Below are 18,630 nucleotides of genomic sequence, written 5' to 3'. Positions count from 1 at the left end.
TCAGTAATTAAGATTGAATTACCCCATGGTCAGGGACTCTGAATTCTGAACCCTTTACCCCTGTAGGAGGAACTCCCTCCGTTTTTCTTGTCATTTAGTTGCTAAGTCGTGTCCAACTCTTTTGCGACCCCATGGACTGTAGCCCACCAGGCTCCCCTGTCCATGGGATTTTCTAGGCAAGAATACTGGAATGGGTTGCCGTTTCCTTCTCCAGGGCATCTTCCCGACCCAGATATCAAAACCCTGGTCTCCTGCATTGTAGGCAGATTCTTTACCACTGAGCCACTAGGGAAAGCCAATTCGTTTATCAATTCAAAATATTTTAGATGGTGGTGACTTGATGAAAATATCCTTCTGATGCTCGGGTAACTTTAGAGAAAACAAGTAAACGAACCCCTTGACACACTGTAGTTGGCTTTCCTCCAAAAATTTTCTGCTGTTTTATCCACAGGAAGAGCAGGAAAATTTGTTATGACTGTGAATGTTACAGTATTGGAGGGTGGGGGTAGCGGATAGTTCTTTTTAAAAAAACAAACAAAAAAACTAGATATTTTAAAATTACAAAAACCTATAAGAGTGAGTGACTAGGTTCACCAGGCAGGCTGAAAGCAATAGCCTATTTTTTTTTAAATATTATTATATTAACCCATAACTAAAGATAATGTACAATGTTGAATTATATACATATAAGAGAGAGAGCATGAAATAAGCTGTCAAGAAATAGGGTCTGAGAAATACAGCATCATTGCCTTGTTCAGTCTTAGGGCTTGCTTTAAAGGTGATAGTGGAAAGTCTTGGTGACATGAAGCATTGATCTTCCATTGCTCCAGTTGCCTGCTTTATAAAAGAAGTTAAGTCTCGCCTGCTTAACTACGGAAATATTTTAGGTTAACTAAGGTTTTCCATTTCTGCTGCCACCTCCCCAGCTCAGGCCCTGAGCATTGTGTGCCTGGGGCTGTTGCAGGATTATCCTTATTCTATTCAAGGTGTGTGTGGTGTGTGTGTGTGTGTGTGTGTGTGTGTGTGTGGTGTGTGTGGTGTGTGTGTGTTGTGTGTTGTGTGTGTGTGTGTGTGTGTGTGTGTGTGTGTGTTCTCTTAACTGCCTTTGGTCCAGCCTGCACGCCACTGCTAGATTAAACCTCCCCAAACACCATTTTTATGAGCTGAGTATTGTACTCAGCAACTTTTCAGAGCTTCTCACTTTCTAGAGAAGAAAACGAAAATTTTTTAGACTGGCATTAAGTACCTTTTTTGGACTTCCCTGATAGCTCAGACGGTAAAGTGTCTGCCTACATTGTGGAAGATCTGGGTTCAATCCCTGGGTCAGAAAGGTCTCCTGGAGAAGGAAATGGCAACCCACTCCAGTATTCCTGCCTGGAAAATCCCATAGACAGAGGAGCCTGGTAGGCTACAGTCCATGGGGTTGCAAAGACTCAGACACGACTCATTTTCACTTTCAAGTACCTTTTTCGATTTAGTTCCAACTTAAAATCATCAACTTTGTTTCCCTTCACTCTGGTGTGCCAGAATCCCTACACTAGTCAGATATTTTCTTCTTTCATTTCCTTCAAAACCCTCATTAATCATATAATCATTATCAACAAACAACTATATTGCACCTTCACAACCATAGGATTTCCTGCTTAGGCTCCTTGCTTAGTTTCTTTTTGGACTATCATTTTAAATTTCTACCCTTTTTTTAAAAGGTCCAGGTAAAATCCTACCTTCATTTCTCTTAAACTCCCATCCATCCTCTTTCTCCAGTGATCTCTCTCCTGAGAACTCCTGATTTTAATATGCACCCTTAATATGTTAGTATATTTCCTCCTGGTCTTATGTTCTATGCCTGCACATTTATACAATGAAAGAAAAGTGAAAGTGTTAGTTGTTCAGTCATGTCTGACTCTGTGACCCCATATACTGTAGCCCACCAGGCTCCTCTGTCCATTGTACTTCCCAGCAAGAATACTGGAGTGTGTCACCACTCTCTTTTCCGGGGGATCTTCCCACCCAGGGATCAAGCCCAGGTCTCCTGCATTGGCAGGTGGATTCTTTACTGTTTGAGCCACCAGGGAAGCCCTATACTTATATAGGTTCTTTCACTCTTTTTTCACTTAACATATCCTGAACATTTTACAACATGAAGTGTTTCTGAAGCAAGACTGTAAATGGTTTCATAGAGAGTCTACATCAAATTCTACATTGGATGAAGGTATTTACACGTATAGTTGGACATTTGTTTCCATTTTTTTTTGTTTTAAGTAAGGCTGTCATAAACATTTTTACTCATCTCTAATTATGTTCTTGAGAGAAATGCCTAAGAGTAGACTTATTAAGGAAGATTTTATTAGGTTCTTGATAGGTATTTCCAAATTACCTTCCAGATTTTATGCCAGTTTTTTTCTTTTATCTGTAGTGTATGAACATGTTCTTCTTATCACTGTCTCATCAGCACTAGGTTTTATGATTTGCCTGTACTGTTTGTTAATTAAGTAGTTAAGACCTAACTCATTGTAGTTTGACATGTTCCAGTTATAAGGTCTTCATCAGAGAGATGTTTTGCAAATATTTTCTCCCATAGACTATGGCTAGTCCTTTCATCACTTAACAATATCCCTCTAAAAGCATAAACTTTTGATTTTAGTGATTTTCAGTAGGTCAAATTCTCATGAACTCTGCTTTTGGTTTGGTCCCTAAGAAATCCTTGCCTACCCTAAAGTGGCAAGGATTTTCTCCTATATTTTCTTCAGAAGCTTTATAGTTTTAGATGTTATACTCAGGTGTACGATCCATATTGATATCATTTTTGCATGTGAGATATGGATTGAGTCTCATTTTGGGGATGATATTTAGTAAAAGATTAGGAATCTTTCCAAAATAAGGAAAGTAGAATAACTCATCTATCAAAAGCATGTTTGTTTTTTGAAGAAGAGGGGAGATGTTTGCCTTTAACACAGGGTATGTTATTGCTACTTACTTATTGAGTCTAATTTGAGGCATACTTCACATTGTATATGATTGATTATTGGCAGAAAACCATATATTGTATTACTACTTAGGTTATTGGGGGGTAGACTTGTTTATTTCACCTAAGCCATTAGTATAATTATATTAATTAATGTATGTATTTGTATAACAAGCATTTTTGAGGATCTAAGAAGTACAAGGCACTGTACTTCTTAGATGGTATGGGGAAATAATTTCTTTGCAGTCCATGCAATTAACATCTGATTTCTAGAATGAAAGGGAGTCAAAGTAATTAACTTTCTTAAGCTACAAAGTTACTATTGTATGAAGAACATCTGTCAACAGTAAGAAACTTGGGTTCTTGGGAATGCATGTACTAAAAAGATTATTAAGGAGAGGAGTGTGATGAATAAGAATATTTTGTAGTGCCTATGGTTTGGAGTTATTTGTGAAATGAAAAGTTTCTCAGTAATTGGCAGTGCCACGCAAGTTTTTTAATCACCTGCTTTTCTCTGTAGGTCATCAGTTCAATGAGCTCCCTTTCTGAATACTGCCTGCCTTCCATTCTACGTACATTATTTGACTGGTATAAAAGGCAAAATGGCATTGAGGATGAATCACATGAGTACAGACCAAGAACCAGCAATAAATCCAAAAGGTACATTTCTTTTATATAAGGATTATGAGGATTATTCTTTCTCTTTCTCTTTATTTTTTCCTAAGAAACCAATCTGAGTGGGAGTTGGGAATGCCACTAGACCTTCTGACCTCTTTACACTTGAGCCTAGGCTACAGGGCTCCTTTTCTAGCAGGTGGCACCTTCAGAATGTTAGTTGCTGTGAGCCGCCACAGGTTGAAATGGTTCCATGACTTTATTTTGCCAGTGGTGGGGGCAAGGTGTCAAAGACCCCAGGTAACCCTCTTGCCTGCTTCTCTCCTGGGCTCTCTCTCCTCTGGTGCACAGTTAAAGGCAGAAAGCCTGCAGCAGGCCCTGCAGGACATTCCCTAGATATTCGGATTCACTTTGTAACCTGGGGTGCCCAGGGTACTGCAGTGGGAAGGTCTGTGGATTGGACATTAGGGACAGTCCCAGAACTGCCACCAATGAGCCATGAGAGTCTGGGCAACTCTCCACCTGTCTGAACCTCAGCCTCTTCACAGGCAAAAGTGGGAAGTCAGATCACCCCATCTCTAGCTTCCCTTCTGGCTGAGATTTGCCTGATTGTTCTGTGGTTCCCTTCTCTTGTGGATTTGAAAAGTAGAACTTGCCGCTACTTGTGCTGTTCAGCCATAAAACTTAAGACGCTTGGTTGAGCTGTCCAATGAATGTATGTCCCCCAGAGTTCTAAGTAAATAGGTATAATTTTGTGTGTTTGAAATCAACCTAATAAAGCAAGGTAGCAAATAAGAAAGTTTAATACATTTACCTTTCTTTAAAAAAATGAGAGATTGTTTTAAAAGCACAGATTTCTCCAAATGGATTATACATTTTTTAATTCTTTTAAAGACAATATAATGGAAATTAATCACTCAGAAAATCAGATATTAACTACTACTTGTGAGTGATTTATCCCTCTCATGTTTCTTGACACTCCAGTGCTTAAAAATATGTAAGCTTCTCTTGAAATTGAAGACCTGTTATCTTACCAAATTATATGTCAACTGAACTTGTAATTTCATTATGCAATATGCTTAAGTTTTATGCAAGATTTATTTACTTATTTTGTTTGGAGGAGAGATTAATAACTTTTGTATATTGAATATTCTAGTTGAAGGAGGATTTTTTTAATGGAGATAATTCATATACTATAAAACGTATCCTTTTAAAGTGTGTGAGTCAGTGTTTTTAGTTTATTCACAAGGTTGTATAGCCATCTCATCGTCTCATTCAAGAATATTTTTACTACCCTAAAAAGAAACCCATACCAATTAGCAGTTTCTCATAAATACTTTTTAATGTATCAAATTTAAAGGTAGAATTTCAGTTCTGTGTCTGAAAATGATTCAGTCTGTATGATTAATAAGTTCATCCACTTATTAATTTAGTATTTTCCCCATATAACATGGCAGCTTATTAATAGATACTAAAACTTTCTGGGGGTGGAAAGTGGGACAGTTTGAATGAGCTTAATTCAGTTTTAGTTTTTTTTCAGAATTGAGTTACTAAAATTAGATTTTTCATAAACTGATTTCTGTATGGATTGAAAATAATTGGTTTTTAGATTGTGTTACTGATTATTTCCAGGAGATCAGAGTAATTGCCAAGATCAAATACAGAATTGGTACAGTGAAGTTCAATTCAGTTGCATTTTAGTTAGCAATTGGAAGCTTAAAATAAGAGAGAAAATATGTGTTTTGGAGAAAACCAAAAGAATGAGGGTCTCTAGAATATGAGGTAGCTAACATTGGGGTTTCTCTTATTAGAAACAAGAAAAGAAGAACTTTAGGAGGAAGCATAAGCAACTGAAAACAGTCAAATGTGATGGAGGTGTATTTGGGTTATGATCTCTAAGATTGTGTATGATTTCTAAGATTAGTATAATATCAACATTTTGACTGCCAAATAAATTTGTCAGATGCCTCTGGCTCCTGGCAGAGAGACCTCAAACCAGCAACAATGTGAATTCATTATTGGAAACGTATATGTCTTCCTTTTATTTGAAAGCATAAATTGACTGATGAAATAAAATCGAAGCAGGAGTTTAATTTCTTTCTACCCCCCAATTTTTTTTGTTTTGCTACTTTCTCAAGGTCCTCAGGCCCCTTTTGAAGACACCGGTAGCCCTCCCCTCTCCATGTCTGCTGGCCATCTCTGAGAGTTTGCTTTCCCTTTGGCCTATGGACTTCTTGTTTCTCTTCTCCATGATGTAATCTCTAGGTCAGACTTGCAGACGCCCTCTGTTTAACGTAACTCCATATGTTTTCCTCTCCTCCCTTCATCTGGCAGCAGCACTTTCTAATTCTGGTGGGTCTTGAAGGGCTCCAGGTAGATGATTTGGTCCATCGCTCTCCCTCCTGGCAGGACTGTTTGTTAATGATCCTGAAGAATGAGCTCCTACCCAGTTCATACATTTTCCCTTGCAAGTTAAAGCTGCAGCTTCCTTTGTTGACCTGCTCTGTCACCTACCAGGCTTAACTGGATGCTTTCAAGGCTGCAGAACTCCTCCAAAGTTCTTTTTTTTATATCTTTTATATGCTTTCTTCTCATTCTCTCTGGACTGAAGAGAAAAACATTCCATATTTAAAAGTATTTTGAAAATATCTGCCTGACAAATCCAAATTCCATCATCCTTTCTCATGAATTTTATTTAATATACAAGTACTGATCAGTTGTGTGTTTGGGAGACTCTACTAAATACTTACACGTTTTAATACTCAAGCAAACCTTACTATAATGACTCCTATTATTTCCATTTTGTAAATGGAAATATTACTGGTAAGTGGAAGGGCCATAATTTTCACCCAGGACTGTTCCACACCAAAAACCAACGCTCTTAGCCACTGTTCTTTGCTAAGGAGCTTGGCAGTCACTTCATTTGTTCAGTTCCAAATTAGCCCTCAATCAGTTCATTAGAGAAGCAGGATATGAAGGGAGGGAGGTAAAAACTCACACTTCCCGATGGTGCTTATTCTGCTCCCTAACTTTTGATGAGTTCAGATGACTCTCCTTTGCCCCTTCTACCTCTTCGTCCATCTGCTCTTTAATCTTTCTCTCTTCCACCACCCCTTGACATTTTCTTTCTTCCTCTCATTAATCTCAAGTGGCAAAAGGTCAAGAGAAAGGGCCGGGAAGGCAGGGGGAACAAAATTTAATACTGATTCTTGTCCACCTGCTACAGTCCTACTCCCATTGGTAACCTACTATTTCTTTCCGTTGTTTTGATCTTTTCACAAGATCCTCTAAGTGTCTACCTCTAGCCTGGGAGCCCTGGGTCATGTTTGTTTCCATCTTCAAGATGATAGGATTCCTAGATTGAAAGGTGCCTTAAGAAAGTCCACAAGAGGAAATTGTAGGTTCCCAAATCGTGGCTCAAGTTGACTTGGTTGAACATTTAAAATATGATGTCAGATACTCTAATCCACAGTGTGTCCATCGCACCACACTTATTGTAGGAATAACTTCAGTGTGTATTTATCACTGTAGTCTTGTCATAACAAAATTGATTTGCAGTCCATTGGGGATGAATCCTAGATTTTTGATGAATTATATCACTTGGAGAATGTCTTTAGTGCCTATTTAATGTGAATTTTGTAAATTTTTACAGTGATGAACAGCAGCGAGATTATTTAATGGAAAGACGGGACCTCGCCATTGATTTTATTTTTTCTTTAGTATTAATAGAAGTTTTGAAACAGGTAGGTCATCAATTTAATGTTACCTTTAGATAAGGTTTATTTATCTGATAGCAAGTTATATTTTTGAGGTCTAAGTTTATTAAATTGTTCATGAATTTCAAATACCGTGTCACATGAACTATATTGCTTGATGGCTAAAGGCTGTCTATAGTCCATTGGAAGTACTCTTATTGATTTGATCTTTAATATTCCCTTCCAAGCTAAGAACCATCTTTTTTTTCTGTTTTCCAGATTCCACTTCATCCTGTAATAGACAGTTTAATACATGATGTTATTAACTTGGCTTTCAAGCACTTTAAGTACAAAGAAGGGTAAAGTAATTTCTTTCCTTCAAATTTTGAAGAAGTCGGGTGCTTAAAATGAAATCGAGTTTGCCCTTTTCAGATGACCAGGGGGATTCCTCACCTGTCTAATTGGATCTTGTCTAGGTACCTTGGTCCTAACACTGGCAATATGCACATTGTGGCAGACCTGTATGCAGAAGTCATTGGCGTGTTGGCACAAGCTAAGTAAGTGAACCTCAGAACCCTTTACCATAAGAACACGAGTGTCTGTGCCATCCGGCCCTACTCCCAGAAAGGGGAAGTGTGTGCGCTTACAAGAAACTTAGGGTTTATTTTTGCTGTGTGTGTCCTATCGCTGAACCTCACTAGAAGCTCCCTGAGGCAAGTACCATGTCTTCTTCCAATTTGTTTTCTCCATTACCTTTTTCACTTGGCAGTCGGGCCTGATACTACCAGACTGCCGCCTCCCAGAAGGAAATGGCCTAACCAAAGTACTTTTCTTCCTGCTCAATTTTTCAAAGAAGTTTATCGGGTTTTTTTTTAATTTTTATTTTTGCTTTTAATTTATTTTACTTTACAATACTGTATTGGTTTTTGCCATACATTGACATGAATCTGCCACAGATGTATATGAGTTCCCAAACATGAACCCCCCTCCCACCTCCCACCCCATATCATCTCTCTGGATCATCCCCATGCACTAGCCCCAAGCATCCTGTATCCTGCATCGAACATAGACTGGCGATTCATTTCTTACATGATAGTATACATGTTTCAATGCCATTCTCCCAAATCATCCCACCCTCTCCCTCTCCCTCAAAGTCCATTTTCACAGAACTAGAACAAATAATTTCAAGATTTGTATGGAAATACAGAAGTTTATCAGTTTAAAAGTCTTGTTTTCTATATGCCATGAGTGGGTGGTTACGGTATAGCATCCATGAATGGGAAAATTCCACTCTAGAATGTCCCCTTACTATAGACCTTACTTAACTCAGCCGAGCTAAAAATGTCCCAGACTCTGTCATGGAAACAAGTTGGAAAATTCTCATTGCTAAATTTATCTGGCCCCATAACACTATTTAGCAGGCTAGAACAAAATGGTATTAGACTATTAGCAATAAGAAACTTCTTCCAAAAGTGATGTCACACCCTGTTCACCCATCTTCATCTTATTCAACCCAGAGGCAAATCGGGCAAGATCCTGAATGCCTAAGTTGGGCCAAGTGAGCCAGAAACTTAATGTGAATCCAAGCCAAGAGACCAGCTTGGAACAACAGTGATGCCCTGATCTTTGTGAAATGCAACCCTCAGAAAGATTTTTATCTTCAAGAGATGGAATTTCCTAACTTAGCAGCATGGAAACACTCAATTTATCAAAAAACAAAACTTTTTTAAAAGCACTTATTCAGCAACTTTAACTAGCCAAACGGTAGAAATAACTCAGGAAACAGACCCCCAAAACTCCTTGACATGACTTTTTTAATCTAACCCTGTTTGTCTGTTCATCTTGGCTACCTATTCTTTTCTAATACATAAAACATCTGCATTAGATGAAAGAGAGATGGGTACACCTACGCAATGAGAAATTTCAGCCTCAAAACCTGACAGCAGTAGAGAGGAAAGAAACTGACCCAAGCATATATAAGAACTAAAAAACAGAGTTACCTGGAGCATTTGCATGAGAATATATATTGTACCTTTATTATATAGCCCATTGTAATAATGGTGGCTCATGAGTCATTAAAAAAATGTATAGTGCATTTTGGAGAGATTTCTAGTACAATTAAATAATGAAAGTACTGGCTTTTTGAAGGGATAAGTTACAGTTATCTGGCAAATTAACTCATATGTCTCTACCTCATACCTAGAAAAGATCAGGAAAATGACTTGTTAATATGTATTTCGGCTGCTTTGTCAAATCCTGAAAATCTCATCATATTCCTTTGTAATTATCCCAGCATAACTCTTGTACAATCATTTGGAAAGTTTAATATGCCAAAAATGACTTCTTGTGTTTTTCTTAGTTGTTGTGAACTGTACCTAACAATATCGGTTACTATAGAAGGACTTTCCTTAGCTACATCGATTTTCAATTGAGAATGAATTGAGAGATGTCATAATTAAAACAACATTTGAAGGTTGTAGGAATTTCCACATTAGGTCAGATTTATGATCCACTGAGGCACTGTTTCTTGCCAGTAGTGACTTTTTCAATTTTCATGATGTCAATATTTGTCTCAGTTCTGCAATAGTAGGCTATATAACAAATGCCTCAATTTGGATAATTGCCCAGCACTTTCTAGTCACAAGAAAATGCTTTCACCAATAGGTTCTTGAAGTAATTGCAGTAATATATAGTAATCACAGTGATAAATTCTCAAATGGTCAGTATAGAGTTAACCTTTATTGATTGATGGTACAGCCTTAAATGGGTGTCATACTACAAATTATCATGTTACATTCTTCTCATTAGTATACCAGAACCATTTCTTTATTGTCCCCTTAGAAAATTACTGCTTCCTTTGTTCTCGATGGGGGGGGGGGGGGGGGGGGGAGGATGTATGCTTATCTGATACAGGATGGTTATCTTTCTTAAACAAATAAACTTGAGTAATGTAACAATTCTAACTTTAGATTTTATATCTAGATCCAAGTGGTAAGATATAAAAAATACTTTTTTTCTTTCTGACTTTAGTGATTAATGCTTAGTTTGGTCTTTAAGTTTTAGCAGAAATACTATTTTCACTCTTATTAATGATAATGTGCTTAATTCCTATCATTAATGGAGGAAATTTTTTTGCTATTACGTGATATTCACCCAGGGTCTTAGCACTTTCAAAGTTGAAGTGAAAATTAGATTTTTCTAAGGTAAGTTTTGGGGATTAAAGTCTGGTGTATTCATTTAAATAGTGATGTTTGTTTTTAAGATTCATAATTTCAAAATTCTTCTCTCTTGATATGATATAATTTTAATGTATATATTGTATATTCTCACTTTAATAATATAAATACTGTGCATTCTATACATTTTAAAGCAGGAGACTGAATAGTTGTTTAGTTACAGTATTTACTAAAGAATATTGAACACTAAAGGCATGGTTATTGAAATTTATTTTTCCCTAAAATTATTTTAAGAGAAAATAACTTTTAAGTATGACTAGGTTTTTAGATTATTTTTATTTTAAAATAACATGTTTATGTCATTTAGAACTTTTTAAAGTAAAACATAGCCATATTTATTTTTAAATGAAAAATAGACATTTAGCCACTAACTGGTGAGAATGTTGGAATAGTAACATATACAAATAACCTGCCTTTCCCTACCTCTCCTTGTTTTAGTCATGGATTAGAAAAGGAAAGCATGCTTTCTAAGTATCATGTGATCTTTAAAACCATATAGCTAACCTTTTCCTTTTAAAGTCTCTCATTTCAAAATTAAAACCATAGATTTTTTTTGTGGTGTTTGTAAACAGCTTGAATTAAAAAGAATAGAATGGAATTCTTAAAAAGTCTAGTTTGAAACTGTGAAATTTTATAATCTTGATTGGAAATGTCACATCTGTCTCTTTGCCATGATGTTTCTGCTTCCTGTCCTTCATCTGTCCCTGGTTAAAGAGCTCTGCTCACCCTTCACCCCCTCTAATGTAGTCTTTGATTATCCAGCTGAAAAGAGCCCCTTCATTCTCCAGTGCCTGCCCCCAGCCCCTTTAGGTGTATTATTCACATAAAGGGCAGTGTGAAATATGATCTGTGTGAAGAATGATCTGGGTTGGGGCATTTCACCTTCCTGAAGGACCAGAGAGATCCAGGAAGAGTCCCAGGCACTTGTTGCTGCTGCTGCTGCTGCTGCTAAGTCACTTCAGTCGTGTCTGACTCTGTGCGACCCCATAGACAGCAGCCCACCAGGCTCCCCCGTCCCTGGGATTCTCCAGGCAAGAACACTGGAATGGGATGCCATTTCCTTCTCCAATGCATGAAAGTGAAAGGTGAAAGTGAAGTCTCTCAGTCGCGACCCCATGGACTGCAGCCCACCAGGCTCCTCTGTCCATGGATTTTCCAGGCACTTGCTAACATAGCTCAAATAATAGTAATGGTTATTATTATTTTTGAAATTATTATTATTCACATGGCTCATGGTCAGTGCTACATTGTCTTATCTTCCCAGTTAAGCTGCACACTGTTCTAAATAGGGTGGGGACTACATTTCACAGCTCATGATTGTCAAAGGCAGCAGCAGAATAGTGGACATTTCTGGATTTCACATCAGAAGATCTGTGTTTGAGTCTCATCTTTGTCACATTGATCTTCTGATCTGTTTCTTCAGAAAATGGAAACACATTCACTACTTATTTGCTGCTCCACTGCCTTCTGAAAATTCTTTTACTCTACACAGCAGACATAAAAATCCATAAATTGTTTAGAAAATATGATTTTAAAAAACTGTTACCAAATGTAACAGTTCCTGCACTCAAGGCAGGAACAAGAAAATGGCCAGTTCTCATGAAGCCCCTTCCACCCAACTTGCCAAACATACACCCCCTGTACTGCCTGTTGGTGAAACTATGTCTGTATATTTACTTTATACGTCCTAACATTTCTGCTCTGAGGTGTTGAGAGTTGTTGTTCCAAACTTCTGGGATTCTGTTAATTGGCCTTCAACGTTTATAAACATAATCACCCTTTCTGGTCATGTCTTGTTCCTAAGTGATCCTATGTGGAAACTCAGGGTGATAGACCCAGGAAACAGAATGCAGTGAATCTTAGAAAACTTACCTTGTTTTTCCTTTTTTTAAACTAATAGTCAAACCAGCCATCTCAGATATAGCTTGGATAACTTGCTTGTTTCTGTTCCTTTACCCTTCGGCACTTTGACAGTCTACTTTTCCACCCTCTTAGGATCTATTCTTTTTTTAATCTTTTAATGATAATGTTGTGATTAATGTTATTAATATTATTTTACTTTCAAACTGTATAAATACCCTAAGTCCCTTGGGGATCGTCTCTTTTTAGTTGTAAAATCCCATACATGTATTAGACAGCTTAGTCATCATTTAGAAATGATTTGAATTTTCCCATTACTAGATTTTTCCTTCAACCTAAAAATATTTTTTTCAATAATCACTAACCTAAAACTGTAAAAGAAAGAACAACAGAAAATTTTGTAAATGGATGTAGAAATATGACTTGGCATTATTTGCTGTTGTTGTCAGAAATACCTGGCCTCCTGTAATATATTATTGCTCATCTGTTCACAATTGGATACTTCAGGCCCTTGGGGTCTGTAAGTACCCAGATAATTGCTAAGCCGGAGGAAATGGAGCTTTTCATCATGCCCCATTTAAGAGCTACAGCGTTTTGAAGGGCTCTAAGTAACCTTGCATCTTCTCCCTAGCTTGAAGGACACGTTGAGCATCTGATAGAATAAGGGAAGAAACAAGACTGGACTCTTACCAAATCCCAAACATCAAGGCTTTTACAGAGTGCCCGTCGCTGTCCTTCAGCTGCTGGGAACGTGTCCCCATCAGTTGCGCTGTCACTCCTGGATGTCGGAGGCCTGCGTTCCCCTCACACTCCTACCCATCATTTGACAAATCACTCCTGTCCTCTTCTTAGATTCCCTGCTGTAAAGAAGAAATTTATGGCAGAGCTCAAAGAATTACGGCACAAAGAGCAGAGCCCATATATTGTTCAAAGCATCATCAGCTTGATAATGGGGATGAAGTTCTTTCGAATTAAGATGTATCCAGTGGAGGACTTTGAGGCCTCTCTTCAGTTTATGCAGGTACTGTCTTGGGCGGGAACTTGTGCATCTTCCCTCCAAAGAGTGACTGACCTGAAAGGTGAGAACCTGTTCACTAAAGTCCTCCTATTTTTTTCTCAATAATTCATGTGCTAATTTGCTTAAGAGTGTCCAACTCCCTGTAACCCTTTGGACTGCAGCCCACCATGCTCCTCTATCTATGGGATTTTGGGGACAAGAATACTGGAGTGGGTTGCCATTTCCTCCTCCAGGGGATCTTCCCCAACCAGGGATTGAACCCATGTCTCTTGTGTTTCCTGCATTCCCGGCAAGGGGGTTTCATAACCTAGTAATAGAATTTCAGGCATATAATTTCATTTTTAAACTCATATCATCTTTGGAGTAGGTGTACAGTGGAATTTTATTTGTAGATTTTTTTTTCCTTTTTTCACTCATTGGTTGCATGTTATTCTGTTAATAAAATATGGCTTTATTTTTTACTTTTTAAGATCAATAGCATTGAGTTGGCAGTGTTAACGTTTCTAGGCATCAGAACTTTAAGTAATGAAATCTTTTTTATACTTACTGTAAAAATCAACTAAACCATATAGGTTTAGGTGTCCATGACACAGTATTCACCATTTTGTACTAAAGAATTATTGCTAATAAGGATTTCCCAGAGTGTACAACTGTATTAGATTTAATAAAACTTTAGTATCTGAAGGATTTTTTTTTTCTAATGGTGCTGTGAATTATATTTAGTGGGAATCTTAATAAAGAATTTCAATACCAGGGTTATGACTGGAGGTTGGTCCACTTCATATCTGCTAGGATGGCTATAAGCAGAAAGACAGATGACAGCAAGTTACCTGTTGGTGAAGTTGTAGAGAAGTGGTAACCCTCATACATTGCTGGTGGGAATGTAAAATAGACAAGCAGCTTTTGAAAACAGTTTGGCAATTCCTTAAATATTTAAATCTAGAATCATCAATCATCAATCCAGTAATTCCAATTCTAGGTATATATCCAAGAGAAATGAAAATGTAAGCCCACACAAAATCTTGAATGTAAGTGTTCATAGAAGCATTATTCCTGATAGCCAATGTCCAGGAGAGGCAAACCCACAGAGACGGGAAATAGGTTAGTTGTGTTGGGCTGGAGGAGGTGACTGTGCTTGGGGCGGGCTGGGCTTCCGGCTCACGGGTGCAAAGTTTCCTTCTGTGATAATGAAAAGGTTCTACATTGATCATGGTGAAAGATTTACAATTGTGACTATACTAAAAGCTATCAAGTTATATACTTTAGAAGAGTGAATTGCATGGTATGTGAACTGTATTCAATAAAGCTGTTTTAAAAAAGAACAATATAGGCCCATATCAAACTTGTGGAATTCAAGCTTCAGAGCTTACCAGTTTTGTGACCTTGGACAAGTCACAACCTAACTCCTCCCAGCTTCACTTACCTTTCCTGCAGAGTGGTAACAGTGACCCTCACTTTGGAAGGTGGTTCTGGACATTCTTGGACTCAGTAGATACTATTTTTTTTCTCTCTCATGCTAATGATTCATGTAGATGTGTACGTGCATCACAATTTGAGATGATATTTACATATGTATGCAAAATAATATAGGAAAAGGACCATAATTCTGGGATCCATAATGCCCCATTCTGTATAGGGAAAACAGTCTCAAAGACTTTGCATGCCAGCAATGCCTGTCTTGGACTGAGGTCTTAGTATGATATTCATATACTGGAGACTTAAGTAACTGTTGCTGCTGATAGTCTCAATGTGGACTGAAAAAAAGTGGTAATAGTTGATACACATATTACATGTCATCAGAAGTACCTGTAGCCTTGGATTCTTCCATGAAAGCTACATCTGGAAAAGACCACAGTAAGTTACGACCCAAAAGGTCAGGAAGGGGAAGGGGGCTGGCAGAATTCTAAACAGGCCAACTCTTCTAATAAATTATTCCCCAGACAACCAAAAGCACCCTTTGGGGTCAGGAGTCCACAGACAAAGACCTCCTTGCTGGAGGAATGCCTCCAAAGGTTTCCTTGTCCCAGGTGGGAAAGGGAAGCATTCCAGACTTGCTCATGAAACTATCTGAACAATAAACACCTAAAATGTCAAGGCTAACAAGTAAACATCTTTGTGGCCAGGGTTGTCAGGGCCTAAAACAAGTTGAATGTCTTCTGCGTCTCTCCCCATGTTTACATTCTCTGGGGATCTGTATTCGTGGGTTATTCAAGGACCCAGGGTCCCCCCACATAGTAGCTAGTCAATAGCAATTTGTTGGAAATAAATGAATGAACCAACCAGTAAGTCAGGGGATGAACACCTGCTTACTGGTTATAGATGCTTTGTCCTTTCAGCATCATGATTTTGGGATAGAAATTAGGGGGGAGAGTGAGAAAACCAGCCCTGTAAAATGTCATTGGAGGCTATTGTGAACTTAAATATAAATGCTGGACTCCAGTGAGTTTTTAAAATTAGATTATGGTGTATGTGATGTTATTGAGTGTTACTGAATTAGGATCTGTTGACTTAAATTTGTTTACCTACAATTTTCTGTGCACATTTCAATCTTTCTCCCTCCCTTGACTCTCTTTCTGCTTCCCAGGAATGTGCACATTATTTTCTTGAGGTCAAAGACAAAGATATCAAACATGCCTTGGCTGGGCTGTTTGTTGAAATTCTTGTCCCAGTGGCTGCTGTAAGTTACATTTTCATTTTAAAGAATCTTTTCAAATTGGATTACAGAATCAGCAATTTCATTAAGTATAATATGAATATGCATCTCTGTTTCAGGCTGTTAAAAATGAAGTTAATGTTCCCTGCCTCAGAAACTTCGTTGAAAGCCTGTATGATACCACGCTGGAACTTTCTTCTCGAAAGAAGCATTCCTTGGTTAGTAACTATGAGAAAATTCAAAACACAAAACTGCAGTGACCCAAATTCCTAGGCTGAAGTCTGTTTGAGAGTCATAAGAGTTCCGCAGATGGGAGAATTACCTACAGCTCTCTCAAAAAGTGCTAAGTCATGTCCAACTCTTGTGATTCAATGAACTGTAGCCTGTCAGGCTCCTCTCTCCATGGGATTCTCAGAGAGGTAGCATTTCAGCATTTGGAGCTGGTACCTAATATTAAACATTGATTGAATCATGGTAACTGGGGGGAATTTGATCATGTTACCTCAAGGACCCTACTAGTCCTAAAGATTCTGCTATTTATGTTCAAGGATTGGTTTAACTTAATTTTTATTTTAATTTGTACCTTTTCCAATCTGGAGGCTAAAGATGCTAACAAAAGTTTCTCTTCTCAAGCCCAAGGAACTTTCACTGGCTAATTCCCATCCTGATTTTCAGAATCAAAATGGAACCAGACAGGAAAGGGAGTTAGAACATGGAGAGTTGCCCATGGGAAAGATTCTCTGAAGGGTGAGAGAACAGTCTTGGGGAATGCTTTTGTGCTGAAAAGCAGCATAGAAGTTTTTAAAATTACATCACCCTTTTTCCTCCATTGTCCCTCTCAATTGTCCTCAGAAACACTTGCAAAATGCCCACCTCTGCACAACACCTGTTGGGCCTGGGAGTGGTACAAAGTCTGGGGTGGTGAATAAAGCTGTAGTTTATGAAGTGGAAGGTGGTAGACCAGCTGTACTTGCGATGGTATAGAGGAAGCTGGTTGCTTAGGTTGCTGACTTCTAGTATTGTTTATGTTAATCTTTAAAGTGTGAACATAACCACCATTATCTGAGCAAATACTCAGAGTTGCTTTGCTACAAGTGGTGACAGATTTGTTCATTTGTCTACATTCTGTGGACTCTGTGACTGCTTGTATTTTGTGTTTAAATTACCAGTTTTAATTAGAGTTGTACTCAATGATAGTGGTAGTTCAACATCACTTTAAAACTAAGTTAATTTTTTAAAAAAAGGCAAGTTTATGGAATGTTAAGCACTGAATCTCACTGTGGCAATAGATTTTTGCTAATTCAAGTTAATGGATAAACCAGTTATATTTTTGTTTAAATCTTCACTAGCCCTTGTTTTCGGGGGAGCCATTAAGGTATATACTATCTGGTTCAGCAAAATGGCAGAGAGTTCTGCATGTATACTGTAAAAACCACCCACCAGCTTTTCTGTCTTCTCCAGTTGCTGCGGGAAACCTTCCCAGTTAAGCAGGAAAACCACAGTAGCACCTCTGTTTATTCGGTTGTAAGCAAATTCCTCCTGCGGTTAAGTTTGTCTTGGTGGAGTTTACCAGGGCAATAACATTTCTTTGAGGAATCTTCCTTAATTACAGGAAGATTGCATGCAAAAGAAAATATATACACCTACCTCTAAGACAGGGACAAACTAATAGATGTTTATGAGCAAAAGAAACAGAAACATTTTCAAAATCAGTGTGCCTTCCTCCTTTTTTTTCCAGAGGATTGAGAGTGATCTATGATTGTTTTTTAAATTCATAAGGGAAGACTAAATCAGTGAATCAGATTTCTATTTATGATCCATGAAACTCAGTCTACTCTGTACATTGTTGTTTCTGTTTAGTCACTAAGTCACGTCTAACTGCAACCCTTTGGACTGAAGCCTGCCAGGCTCCTCTGTCCGTGGGAACTGTCAGGCAGAAATACTGGAGTGGTTGTCATTTCCTTCTCCAGGGGATCTTCCCGACCCAGGGATCAAACCCACCTCTGCTGCATTGGGAAGCAGATTCTTTACCACTGAGCCACTAGGAAAGACCAATCCTATACACAACTCTAGAGTATTCCATTTCCATCCTTCTCAGAAATACTTGCAAAATGCCCACCTCCTCGAGGCACCTGTTGGGCATGAGTGCATTACAGAGCCTGGCCCATACGGCACACAGGGAAGCTGGACAGATGGACGGTGGTTTCAGAGAGCCTGTGTTACCTGAGTGGTTGCAATTACATCATCCTGTGGCCTCCTCTTCTCTCTTCAGGCCTTGTACCCACTGGTGACCTGTCTGCTCTGCGTCAGCCAGAAGCAGCTATTCCTGAACAGGTGGCACGTTTTCCTCAACAACTGCTTATCCAACCTTAAAGTGAGTATTTGTCAGCTCGAAAAACTCTCTTAGGAAAACATATTATGCGTCTGAGGCTGGTGTGAGCTCCTTAGAGTGACTCCCGAGGTTTGCGGGGGAAATGATCCTATATTATTGGAATAATGAAAAATGTATTAATGAGCGTTTTCCTTTTAAAATATAGTCCATTGTAGAAGGTGATTAGGGATAAGAAATCATGTCAAATTTGAGGGGG

At 38.3% G+C, this 18,630-nt stretch overlaps 1 protein-coding gene across 1 annotated transcript in view; it reads left to right on the top strand.

Moving 5' to 3' along the window:
• Positions 1–18,630, top strand: part of FRY (FRY microtubule binding protein) — a 328,020-nt gene that overhangs the window by 165,620 nt on the left and 143,770 nt on the right. The window contains exons 5-12 of the mRNA XM_052649908.1: positions 3,486–3,625; positions 7,233–7,323; positions 7,555–7,634; positions 7,752–7,832; positions 13,224–13,392; positions 15,974–16,066; positions 16,162–16,260; positions 18,315–18,416. Of these exons, the coding sequence (XP_052505868.1) occupies positions 3,486–3,625; positions 7,233–7,323; positions 7,555–7,634; positions 7,752–7,832; positions 13,224–13,392; positions 15,974–16,066; positions 16,162–16,260; positions 18,315–18,416 (855 nt within the window). The remainder of the gene's footprint in view (positions 1–3,485; positions 3,626–7,232; positions 7,324–7,554; positions 7,635–7,751; positions 7,833–13,223; positions 13,393–15,973; positions 16,067–16,161; positions 16,261–18,314; positions 18,417–18,630) is intronic.

The sequence above is a fragment of the Budorcas taxicolor genome, chromosome 12 (assembly GCF_023091745.1).
Source record: "Budorcas taxicolor isolate Tak-1 chromosome 12, Takin1.1, whole genome shotgun sequence".
In the NCBI taxonomy this organism is placed as follows: Eukaryota; Metazoa; Chordata; class Mammalia; order Artiodactyla; family Bovidae; genus Budorcas; species Budorcas taxicolor.
Note: the sequence above shows the minus strand (reverse complement) of the source record. Positions and strands in the feature narration are given on the sequence as shown.